At 43.5% G+C, this 12,566-nt stretch overlaps 1 protein-coding gene across 2 annotated transcripts in view; it reads right to left on the minus strand.

Moving 5' to 3' along the window:
- Positions 1-1,358: 1,358 nt before the first annotated feature.
- LOC139578714 (collagen alpha-1(XXIV) chain-like) overlaps positions 1,359-12,566 on the minus strand; it is a 179,923-nt gene continuing 168,715 nt past the window's right edge. Inside the window, exons 48-61 of one of the 2 annotated variants that reach the window (XR_011675599.1) lie at positions 12,414-12,521; positions 12,044-12,151; positions 10,449-10,502; positions 10,250-10,312; positions 10,108-10,161; positions 9,384-9,419; positions 8,493-8,528; positions 8,131-8,157; positions 7,075-7,128; positions 6,418-6,586; positions 6,126-6,235; positions 4,364-4,597; positions 3,246-3,582; positions 1,359-3,137 (exon numbers count right to left, since the gene is read on the minus strand). Coding sequence is in view for 1 of the 2 variants with exons in the window: in XM_071406673.1 (XP_071262774.1) it covers positions 3,436-3,582; positions 4,364-4,597; positions 6,126-6,235; positions 6,418-6,586; positions 7,075-7,128; positions 8,131-8,157; positions 8,493-8,528; positions 9,384-9,419; positions 10,108-10,161; positions 10,250-10,312; positions 10,449-10,502; positions 12,044-12,151; positions 12,414-12,521 (1,200 nt within the window). In the remaining variant the exon portion in view is untranslated. Of the gene's footprint in view, positions 3,583-4,363; positions 4,598-6,125; positions 6,236-6,417; positions 6,587-7,074; positions 7,129-8,130; positions 8,158-8,492; positions 8,529-9,383; positions 9,420-10,107; positions 10,162-10,249; positions 10,313-10,448; positions 10,503-12,043; positions 12,152-12,413; positions 12,522-12,566 lie in introns of both variants that reach the window. The other variant, XM_071406673.1, reaches the window with a different exon arrangement.

The following is a 12,566-nucleotide window of genomic DNA, read 5'->3' on the forward strand; positions in this document are numbered from 1 at the left end:
CTGAAAGGATCACACACACACACACACACACACACACACACACACACACACACACACACACACACACACACACACACACACACACACACACACACACACACACACACACACACACACACACACACACACACACACACACACACACACACACACACACACACACACACACACAGGTTAGTCATCAGTTTCCCGGGCAGAACCCCAGAAAAAGAGGTTTCCTTGAACAGTGACTCTCCTTGTTACCAGCATCTGCAGTATACAGCTTCCAGCAAGGTTTCACTGTTACTGGAACTGGAAGAGATGGTGTCAAGAATTCAAACTATTCCAATGAAAAACTGATTTAGTAATTCGATACCAGTGGGGTGTGTTGGAGTCTGAAAAAATAATACTAACTTTATGAGTATGGGAAGTTTGAAGTTGCACAGTTTATGATAAATAAACAGTTTTCTCTGATTGCAGTTTTGAACTAGCCTCGTACGAACCATCCTGGTCTCGCGAGCTCACATTGTGTTTCACTACACGGTATTCGTGTATCGAAACAGAATGGGAGCTCGCGGGATGAGGATGGTTCGTTCGAGGCTAGTTTTTAACCATGTCACTTGTTGGACTTCATAATACATACTGTATATACTGTTGGGTCATTCTAACAATTGGTCCCAAAAACGTTTTCCCCTCATTTTAACATTGTGTCATAAAGAGCACATGCTCAACTTAATAAAAAAAACAGTTATTCCTATCTCAATAGGTTAAGTAAAAAGATGACTATAGTAAGTGCCAAATTAAGTAAAAGGGTTGATGATTCCATCTTAAAATCAGCAAAAAAAAAGCCCCTTGTGATAAGGGGAATGGAAGCTTGTGTGCAAAAGGGAGTGGCAATTGAATGCAAGCTTCACCCCAAAAAATGACATTGCTAAAACATTTCTGGCCTGTCTATCTACGGGTAACAGGATTGACGTGTAATGCTCAACCCACTCAGTTTCCCACCACAAAACAGAACATGTCCAAAAAGAGTAGAACCAGCTCACCTGCTTTTAAACTAGGATTTGACTACTAGATGTTCCATGTTTATTTTTTTATATATTTAAAATGAGAGTTCAGTAACAGGGTTGACCTTAAAACGAGGGTCACACGTAAATGAATCACTAATCAATCACATGAATACATTTGAATCTTCAGAAATGACTTTGTCAAAGCAACAAAATAACTAAGGTGTTAGAATTATGGTGTAATTTTGGGGGATTAAATGGGTTGAATTCTTCATAGAAGTGACAAGGGGTTGATGGAGGTGTGCAGAATTTTGGCACTTTAGCAAGCCTTTAGTCATATTCAAATTCTGATTTTTTAAATTATCCATGTGGTCTAAATTAAAGGGTACTTTATTTAAAATAACAGGCTTTTACAATTCAATAGTTGTGCACAATTTCTACCTAAAATATCAAAGGGACACAAAAGGCACTTTTCGTGGAACAACCCTGTTATGTACATCAACAAAATATCAAGAAGGTATTTAGGTATTAAAGGTCCAATGCAACTGTTTTTATCTCAATGTCAAATCATTTCTGGGTAACAATGAAATACCTTACTGTCATTGTTTTAAATTAAAATGGCAAAAAAAGAGACAAAATAGCTTCTTTAGCAAAGGGCAATTTTCCAAGCAAGAATGTTGCTAGGACTGTCTGGAATTGGTTTGAGTGGAGAGGGGAAAACTGAAAATAAGATGTTATTGGCAGAGAGGTTTGGAACTCTCTTTCTGATTGATCTATTAACTAATTTACCACATGGTGATGTCACCATGGAAGGTCAAAACTCCATCCCACTAAAACAGGCAGACATTTCAGGTGGTCTTGTCAAACAGCTCTTACATTAAAGGGGCATTATCAATAATCCTTTTCAGAATTTCACAGTATTTCTCCAACCGTATAGAGTTGAAATATACATATAAAACACAGGAAAAATCTTGTTTTTGACTGTACTGGGCCTTTTCATTTATTTAACGTCAACATATTTCATGTTTACACATTTTCAATGTTGACTTTTTTAATTACACTATGTTTAATGTAGCATAAAGAACAAGATCATTGCTATGTCATATGTCTTCTGGCTCTGGCCTATGCTAGCTGCCAGTATGACCTATCAACCACCACTGTAGTGAACATGAACGTATACAATGAACATAGACATAATGTGTGTACATAGTATACAAGTACACATTTTTACATAAATAGTTATTTGGACTGAGTTTGGAGTTGACAAAATAGATCTCTGAGAGTATAATTTATTGGGGTACAGTAATGTGAACAAAAACAAAAGGATATAAATAACCAACCATATAATGTCAAAATATACACCGGAAAATTGTCTCGCAACTCACTGATGTCTCAAGCTCTTGTGTCTGTTGCAGCACCAATGATAAGTTACCACCTACCAAATAAAAATGAAAAGCAAAAGCAAAAAAAATATGGAATTCATCAACAGATGGTTCATATAAATTACTGTAGAAATGACCACATTTCAAATAAGTACTCTTACAACCGATACAGATCTTGATGTAACCGGTACATACAACTTGTAAAGACAAAAAATAACTTGACACAAGCGCCTATACTTAGAGGGCATACAAGCAGGAGGTAGCGCACCATCTGTCTAGGGCTGTGTCCGAAAATAGAACTCTATTCCCTATATACAGTAGTGCACTATGTTTGAGCTCTATGGGCCCTAAGTTAAACCAAGTGCACTACATAGAGAATAGGGTGCCATTTTGGACACACCCAAGGTGTAAACGTCCAGCCTTGTTGTACAACAGATTCAAACATGATTCAAACGTGAATGAAAAAACAAAATGGCCGCCCGAACTGGTGGTTGACCTTCAATTGATGTTGCAATATGAAATCTCTCACGCTTAATCCACAAGCTATTGCACTCTTAGAAAGTTTTGGTTGGACAGTGTTCCTGTCACAAAGGCCATGGAGCTTTCCTTCGGATAGCTAGGCCCCTTCTGAGGATGGATGAAAGGGTGTATATGGGGGAGAAGGAGGAAAGGGGTGGGAGGTACAGGATTTGAGTTTGTTTTTGAAGGGTGTCGTGTGGATGAGTCCTATCTTGAGTTCAGGGACCAACTTTCCAATGAACCCAAGCAACTTTTGAAAAACAAAACAGAAAAACAGACACACGTTATACATTTATTTGACAAATATTTGTATACACTGCTCTCCTGCAGCCATCTTACACTAAGCTGGCCTAGTTACCTATGGATTGAGTTCTTCCGCAGAAGTCTACCATCGATTGAACAGGGTGTTTGTCACCATGTGGGGGAGTAGACCTGACAAACTCCGCTTGGGCTTACATTCTCTTTGGTTTGGGGAGCAGACATTTTGGGTTGCTTATGGCATGCTTCATAGTTCATATTTTGGACAGGCAGGCTGGCGATAGATGACCTCACAGAAAGCAGACAGGTCCCACCTCGAGGTGTAGCAGGTGATTGGGCTGTGACGATGGTGGTTCCTGTATGTCTACGATGGGGAGCTCGTAGCTGTCCTGAGTATGGAAGAAGAAGCGTGACTGGTGCCAGCTGCCATCTTGGATCTAAAAGGGAAAATATACAATATGAAGCAATTGACACACAATGGTTAATGCTGATCTAGGATCCGTTTTGCCTTTTAGATTATAATGAATAAGATTACATGGTCAGGGAGGACCTGATCCTAGATCAGCAATGCTACTTTGAGATGCTTTATGAATACACACCCAGTTCTAAGGTGAAAGAAACATACAGAGGGCGCTACAGAGGGTAGTGCGTACGTTCCAGTACATCACTGGGGCCAAGCTTCCTGCCATCCAGGACCTATATACTAGGCGGTGTCAGAGGAAGGCCCAAAAACGTGTGTCAAAGACTCCAGTCACCCAATTCATAGAATGTTCTCTCTGGTACCGCATGGCAAGCGGTACCGGAGCGTCATGTCTAGGTCTTTAAGAGCTTCTACCCCCAAGCCATAAGACTGCTGAACAATTAATCAAATGGCCACCCAGACTATTTGCATTGACCCCCCCCCTTTGTTTTTACTCTGCTGCTACTCGCTGTTTATTATCTATGCATAGTCACTTTACCCCTACCTACAGTACATGTACAAATTACCTTGACTAACCCCCGCACATTGACTTGGTATATAGCCCACCTCATTATTGCTATTTTATTGTGTTATTTAATTTTTTTTCACTTTAGTTGATTTAGTAAATACTTTCTTAACTCACATTTTTTTAAACTGCATTGTTGGTTAAGGGCTTGTAAGTAAGCATTTTACTGTTGTGTTCGGCGCACGTGATAAATAACATTTTATTTTATCTCTTCCTCCCTCCGGCTCCTTACCTTGCACTCGTCTGGTAGAGGTTCAAGTAGTGTGTCTGCCTCAAACATCTGTCCGTTCCATCCCCTGAACCTCGGTGGTCTGTCCCGGTACTCCTGTCCTGGGCCGTTAGCGCTGTAGGTGTCTGTGGGGCTGAGGGGCAGATCACTCAGACAGTGGAAGGTGATGTCCTGACTGGCCTCTGTGCTCAGAAGGTGGAGGAACTTCATTTGGACCTTATGGACCCCGAACGACAGCTGTGGGGCAAGCAAAAGAAGGTTAGGGGATGGAGAATGGACGGGACGTATCTGTTAATGTATCGCTCTCTGTCCCTCATTTACAATTCCATTTTACAATGAGGAATATTCCGGTCTGTGTTATTAACCAAGGTACGGGGTTCTTGCTGCAAGCACAATGAGTCAAACTGGCTGTAATAGAAGAATACTTAATGATTAAACGGTTTCTTTCCATTCATCTAAGCCTCTGTAATGGGTTTCAAGACAGACAAGGTTAGGAAACTACTGCTGTATATAACTGACTTTTATTCATGGGAACAGCATCCTGATATGATGGAAGACATTGGTATGTATGGCTATGATGACCATTGGTACATATCAAGCAGTGTGTTAGCTCAGCTTTCCAAAATGATGCGGGAAAATCTACTGTGTCTGGGGAGAAATTACCATATCGAGTGCACAGACAAAAGTACCTCCAACATTTCATAAACTCTCATTGATTATTTTTTATCACACATAGACACACGCACAGTAACAGAGGTTGCCCTAGTGGTGGAGGTTCCAGTGACGAGGCAGACACGGTGCAAACTCAGAATGAGGGTGTTTATTTACGGCGGCGAGGTGATGCCGGCGGAAAACTGTACACATCCTAGCAACTTTGAGAAAAAAATATTTTATATCAGAGTTGTGCCTGTTGTTCACACGCCCTCTCTGCCCTCTCATTGGCTAGAATGGTCCCACCTGATCTTGCCTCCTCCCAGCTGCCTTCCATTTTTGAAGACTTTTCTTTTCATTGTTAGAGCGGCCACTTGAGTATCTGGTCGATATAATGGATAACCTCCCGTCGCAGCAGGAGGCTACGTTTGCAAACAATTCTTTAACTTTACATAGCGATTACCGAAACCTCACTTGAATAGTGACATTGATAACAAAAATGCATGATAAGAAACGGTAAATGCAGTGCGACCAACGGTCGGCGCCAAAACCAAATGAACTGCCGGCGAACTCTCCACCTGCGTTTCTCTCTTTTCCAGGCTACATCAGCAACACCGAAGGACAAGGCATCACACACATATTACATTCAATAAAGGGATGTGCATTTCATAAACCCATAAACCGTTTCCATGTGTGGTTGTTTAATATGTAAACACACACACACACACACACACACACACACATACACACACACACACACACACACACCGCAGATTGTCAACATCAATGTGTGTCTGTGGAGATGTGACAGGAATCAAGGAAACGGTGACGGCACCGGCTGGAACTTCATGGCCATTTCGCAATGAAAGTGGCAATAACAATTTACCAAAACCCCCTTGTACAATACTGCTGAGGTTTGCAGAGGAAAGGAAGGACAGATGTGTTCGTGAAAATGCCCCCACGCCTCTGTGGTTGTGCCATTGCAACCAGGCACATGTAAATGTGTATAACTTTAAACCTAGAGAAAAATCGGTCTTTTGAATTAATACTGCTATGGATCTGCTGGAGGCCCTGTGATGATGGAGTGCAGTAATGGAGTGCAGTGCTAGATTACCTTGTTAGAAGCTACTGGGTGGAGACAAGTCTGCCCGCCTGCAGTGAAGTTACAAAAGACCACAATGGCGTCTGACTGACATCCCAGGTTAGGGTCGATCCAGAACAGTCCTATAGGCACCACAACATCCAACCCCAGAGAGAAAGAACACAGTCATACGAATAACAAATACTTACTATTCTACTAAATAGAAGTTTGTAGATTATTCATAGAATATTGATTCATGGAGATTGGGACAAAGTGTCCGTGACATCTGGATAAGTTCTGTGAAGCAGTTTTAGGAAGTTTTCACCATCAGAGAGCTGGTGTTGGCAGTCCAACAGGTCCTTACAGAACCGTGCTGGGTTCTCCCGGGTTCCCAACGGCTTCTTCATGCTCTCGATCACACCGCTCAGGTAGCGCAGGGTCTTAAAGATCTCTGCGTTGTGGTCTGGGAGGGACATCTCGGTGTTCTGGTAGGTCTAGGTTAGCAGGGTTAGCATAGTTCACACAGGCCATAGTGTTGCAGCAAAGGAAGAGGTTAGAGGACAAAGCCATAGAGACAGCCAAACCAAAGCATGGACACATGGATAGAACACGCATGCAGATGATCAAACATGAATACATGCAGACACATGCATACACAAGTGTGCATGCACAGAAGCACAACCCATAGTCATCCACAGAAACCCCATGACATACGATGTTTGGAAAAGATGCATTGATGTTTTGTATGTGTGCCACGCAAAGTGTTTTTTACATGTGTACCAATCAATTAAATGAGGTTTATTTGGAGGCATGTTCCCACACACGTGGAAAGGCAGAGTATAAAATAGCAAAAAAAGAACAGGAAGATTTTTGTTAATATTTTTTTTTATTGTAAAATCAACACTTAACAGTGACTGTATTTACAGAGGATGTTGACTACAGTTATCTAATTTTAAAATGTGCAATAGGTTGAGTGCTTTACCTCTGTCCTTAAGGCACCATTGGACTCCAACGGAGAGTTATACTCGATTCGTCTCTGAGGGTGCAACACCAACAAACGCAGTTTAGTCGCATAGAAGAGCAGTACACCAGGACCTGTATAAACAAATCTACAAATTCTTCAAAGTAGTGGGGGGCATATTAATCAATGTCCTTAAAAGCCCCTCCCTGATTACCACATAGTGTACATATTGCATAAACAGAAATGCAATGACATTTCAGCTTTGTTGTTTTAATTTCATGGTTATAGTTCTAAATGGCTGTTGAAAGCAGCTCACACAGGGAAGGAAAGGCCACACAGATAATATACGGTATGCTCTGCTACTATGCTACCGCTGGCCCTGCAGCCATGAGACTGTTGCTTTTTCCCATTCCTTCAAAAGCCTTATCTAAGCTTAGGCTGGCACCAAGCCTAGGGCAGAGACAGAGAGAGAGTGGGGGGGGGGGAGATATAGAGAGAGAACGAGAGAGAGACAAGAGAGAGACAGAGAGAGATACAGAGAGACAGAGAGACAGAGAGAGACAGAGAGAGAGAGAGAGAGAGAGAGAGAGAGAGAGAGAGAGAGAGAGAGAGAGAGAGACGCCTAGGGCGAGCATATTTGGCACACTCCAGATTTCTGTTGGCCAGATTTTGTGTGAAACTCAGCGAGATACCATGCCCTTCCCCTATCCAGTCTTCCCGCTAGTCTCTCCAAATCAGCTAAACACCCCCGCCAGTCTTTCTGGCAATGAGGTCGGGCAACTTCAGTGCAACTGCCCCCACACACCCATACCTGACCTCTCCTCTAATCTCTACATGACCACTTTTAATCAAACAAGTGCACTCATAACCAACAGGAACAGTGGCGTTTGGGTGAATAACGTCAATATAAAAACGTTGGCTCGAGTGTTTAGAACTGACTATAAATCACCGACATAAATCGCTGACATAATGGATGTAAGCTATACAATGGTTAAACAGTGGGTTCCAGACAAAGACAAATGATCGATTACGATGATGTAATTGAATGACGATCTGTGAGTCAAACAGGATACTTACGGCCAGGCCAGGAGCACCTGGGAGACCCTGGGAGAGAGAACACAGACCGGATTTTGACACACACATTAAATAAAGAGATAAGACAATAAACCATAGAACTGTCAAGCAAACTGTAAGAATTAGGTCAGTGCCTCTGGAGCCTTGCCGACATACACAACTCCGGTAGGTAGTATAAAGGGATATTGAAGCTGGTAACCCGCTGGCTGTTGGATCACTCCCTACAGACTTCCCCACAGGCAGCTTGGGAGTTTAAACCGGCAACCCTACGGCTTCCGGCCCACCTCTCTAACCTCAAGGCTACCGCCGCCCCACTCACTAAGAGAGGTTAGGACATAATGTAGTAATGGGAGGGGAACACTTACTCTGGGACCTGGATGTCCCTGTGGTCCCTGGGGTCCCTGAGGAACAAACACAACATCATGGTGTTACAATGGCGTCCAAGCAATGACAACACAATGTTTAGCATATCGGATGCACCTGCAGTACTCTCTAAACTTCACACAAAGATTGAATATATGTTGATATAAACATTATACGTTTGATATAATATACCTGTTTTAAACCAATCCTATCATAACATAATCATGAAGTACAGTCAGAAGAGCTGAAGAGCTGCAGTCAGTAGCAGGGGTTTTGTCTGTTGAGGGCTCTGCTTGTGTTTCTGTAATGGAGCTCTATCGCCCCCACTGGCTGATGAGGGAACTGACACCACATCACCACAACAGCAGCAGCAGCGGCAGCAGCCTTCAGCAGGCAGCTGCTTCTTATTAGTGTGTGTGTCTCTCTCTACTGTGTGTGTAACTGTCTATGAGTCTGAGAAGCTTAAAACAGTTCCCTTGGCAGAGTGGGAGCCGTAATAGAGAACAGTATATACAATAACCCCCACAGAAGATCCCAGCGCTAACACTATGACACAGCATTTCCTGCACACTGTTTACATGAGAGGCAGAAAGTACAGTAAGGCCCCATGCGTGGCTCGCTGTGCACTGGAAATCACTCTGCAACAGCTACCTTCATCCTGAGTCTACCCAGGCACTGTGGCCGTCTGCTTTTAACCTCGGAATACACAGACCGTCACTCAAGTTCATGCAAAGCAAACAAGGTCACGGAACTAATGGGATCATTTGTCTACACACACATACTGTACAGGAGGTGTCACCTTAAGTTTACCATTTAAACACCTACACATCAACTTGTGGTTTTCCTAATGCTTACTGAGTGTAATGGATTATATGACTATGCAGACATCTCACCATTTCCCCATGGCTCCCCTTTGGCCCCCTCGGTCCCTTTGAAAGAGAAAATATGACTTTGGAATACAGTGGTTTCTTTTCCGAAGTACAGGTACCCTCGGTTCTTTTAACTCTTTTATTGATGTAGTATAATGCCCATATAAACACAAGTAGCAGACTTGTAACACACCACCAGGTAAGTGTGACTAGATTGGACAGATCACATAAAAAAAAAAGATGGAAACGAACACTTGAGGTTTGAACTTATGGCTGGGTTTATGGCTGAGGAGTCATGAATACACACGCTCTCTCTCTAGTCTGGAAAGATGTCTGACTTTGACAGAGCGGATTATCAATTCATTTTGGTATATTTTGGCCTGACAGTTACGGACAGTTGAAGCGGGAGGTAGCCCAGTGGTTAGAGCGTTGGGCCAGTAACCGAAAGGTTGCTGGATCAAATCCCTGAGCTGACAAGGTAAAAAATCTGTCTTTCTGCCCAGAACCCACTGTTCCCCAGTAGGCCGTCATGGTAAATAAGAATTTGTTCTTAACTGACTTGCCTAGTTAAATAAATGTTACCATTCAAAAAATAGCAACACATCAACAGAGAGAAGGGATAGTGCCCAATCTTAAAACGGATCATTGAACCTGTCTCTCACATGCGTGCAGTCACTGTGTATAGAGTCAAATTGGCAGATAGACATGCACATGGACACGTGCTCACACACACACACACTGGACCTACAGGTTTCCCCATTGGGCCAATCATCCCTTCTGGACCAACAGGTCCACTGAAACCCTGAAACAGACACGTAGAGGAGAGATCAGCACACACACCATGTATATACATAATGTATTGCAACAGTAAGTGCTAATTCTGTACTCACCAGAATGCCAAGAGGACCTTTAGGACCAGGTATGCCTTTGAAACCCAAATCTCCATTTGGCCCCTATGGAAAAACCCAGAACACAGTCTTTTGTTTGTAACAACCCTTTTTATTTGTCAGTGGGGGGAATAGAATAGCTCATTGAGAGCAGGCAAGGGTGATCAATGTCTGTGGTGATCTCTCAGAGCCTCTGACTCACCTTAGGTCCTGGAAACCCAGTGAAGCCGACCATCCCCAGGTCTCCCGACTCTCCCTGCAAGCCAGAGACACACACACACACACACACTCTGATGCAACCGGACCACAAATGAAACACACACCTCAACCACAAGACAAAGAGACTCTGATATAACTGAACCACAATACCAACATAGAACCCCCCCAAAAAATACACTCTCACTGAACCACAAATTGCTCTGATAACTGAACAAACCTCTTGCCGCCTCAAAAATGGAGTGTGCACTGTAAAGTTTGTAGGCTATGTTATGAAACCATTTAACCTAGTTTGTTTCCCCTCATCATAATCCCCCTCCCTGCTACAGTATGTGTTCCAGACAGGGGTTTTGTCTCTGGTTTGGTCTCTGGTTGCCCTCTCATCCACTACCCTGTCTAACTCCAAGGAACCCGCAGATCCCTCACACAAAAAACTGCGGCACAAAGACTCTGTCTTACTGTAGACCGTAGCACATTGGGGCTTAACTGTCTGAGCAACCCGTAGGTCTGTCTGTCTATCTTTCCTCAGCAGAAGCGAAAAAAAGTTATGTGTTTGCACAGTTCAATCATCCACATCCTTCGGCCGGGTCCATTTTCTCTAACCAAGAGGTTAGGCCTTGAAACTCTCTTCCCTGAAATACGCACGGTAAGGAGATCCAACCGTAGGGGCTTGAACCAGGTCTCTATTTCACCAGCAGCAATGGAGGTGGTGGCGCGAAAGAGAGATGTAGGGAGGGATTGAGGGAAAGGGGATGGATGGAGGGAAGGGATGGAGGCAAAGGGGAGGGATGGAGGGTGTTTTTGGGGGCGAGTGATATAAGAAAAATGGAGCACCTTGTTTTTCGGTCCCTGGAGTGAGAGTCTGGTAAGTCTTACATAAGCCGGCCTTGCCAAGCGGAATGTTTCCATTCCTTGTCTCACCTAGATCATTTGTAACTCGACTCGGGCGGAAAACTGTGAGAGACGCACATTTTTGACCCCACCACAGAGCCCCTACGGCTATATATAGAGCTTCCAGGTAATAAAGAATGTATGTGATAGGGTTTTTAACCCGTTTCTAGGGCAACAGAGCAGAGAGAAAAACTAAACACCTTATTATGAGCTCATCTTTGAATTAGTGTCAAAGCAGTACATAACAAACCAACTTTCTGTGAAATATATATATATATATATATTTGTTTTTATTTTTTTATTTCACCTTTATTTAACCAGGTAGGCCAGTTGAGAACAAGTTCTCATTTACAACTGCGACCTGGCCAAGATAAAGCAAAGCAGTGCGACACAAACAACAACACAGTTACACATGGGATAAACAAACGTACGGTCAATAACACAACAGAAAATCTGTATACAGTGTGTGCACATGAAGTAAGGAGGTAAGGCAATAAATAGGCCGTAGTGGCGAAAGAATTACAATGAGGATGTGCAAGTAGACGGGCAAGCAAATATAGTACCTCAACACATTGCTTAAAACTTTGGTGAGCTGTTGATGTCAAATATATGACTCTTTTAACAAACTGTGACCAGTTAGAGGACAGTTGGCGATATTCTAAAATGACTGGATGGACGGGGAGCACTCACTGGTTGTCCTTTGAGTCCTGGGTCCCCTATTCTGCCTTGGTCTCCAGACGACCCCTGCATGCCTTTGATTCCTGAGGTTCCCCTCTCTCCTGCCAAGCCAGGCTCCCCCTGGAAACAGCACATAGAGGTCAGGGGTCAGAGGTTATAGGGTAGAAGGGAGGCCTGGTCCCAGATCTGTTTGTGCTGTCCTGCCAACTCCATTAGTCATTGTGTCATGCCAAACACCATAGGAGTTGGTTATATAGTACAGATCTGAGACTAGAGTAAGACTGTAAGGTTGATGGTGAGGAGTCATAGGGGTAGGAGGTAACAGGGTGTGGGGTGATACGATGGTATTCGTACAATGGTACTGATACGATGGTACTGGTACCTTCTCTCCAGTAGGCCCCCTCTCTCCGACCAACCCAGGCAGACTAAGTTCCCCCCTGCGACCAGGTAGTCCTGCTGCCCCCTCTTGCCCCACGGTGCCCCGCTGACCCTGAGGAAAGAAAGCACAGAGACACAGTCAACATGGGCACACCAA

The sequence above is a fragment of the Salvelinus alpinus genome, chromosome 6 (genome assembly GCF_045679555.1).
Source record: "Salvelinus alpinus chromosome 6, SLU_Salpinus.1, whole genome shotgun sequence".
NCBI lineage: Eukaryota > Metazoa > Chordata > Actinopteri > Salmoniformes > Salmonidae > Salvelinus > Salvelinus alpinus.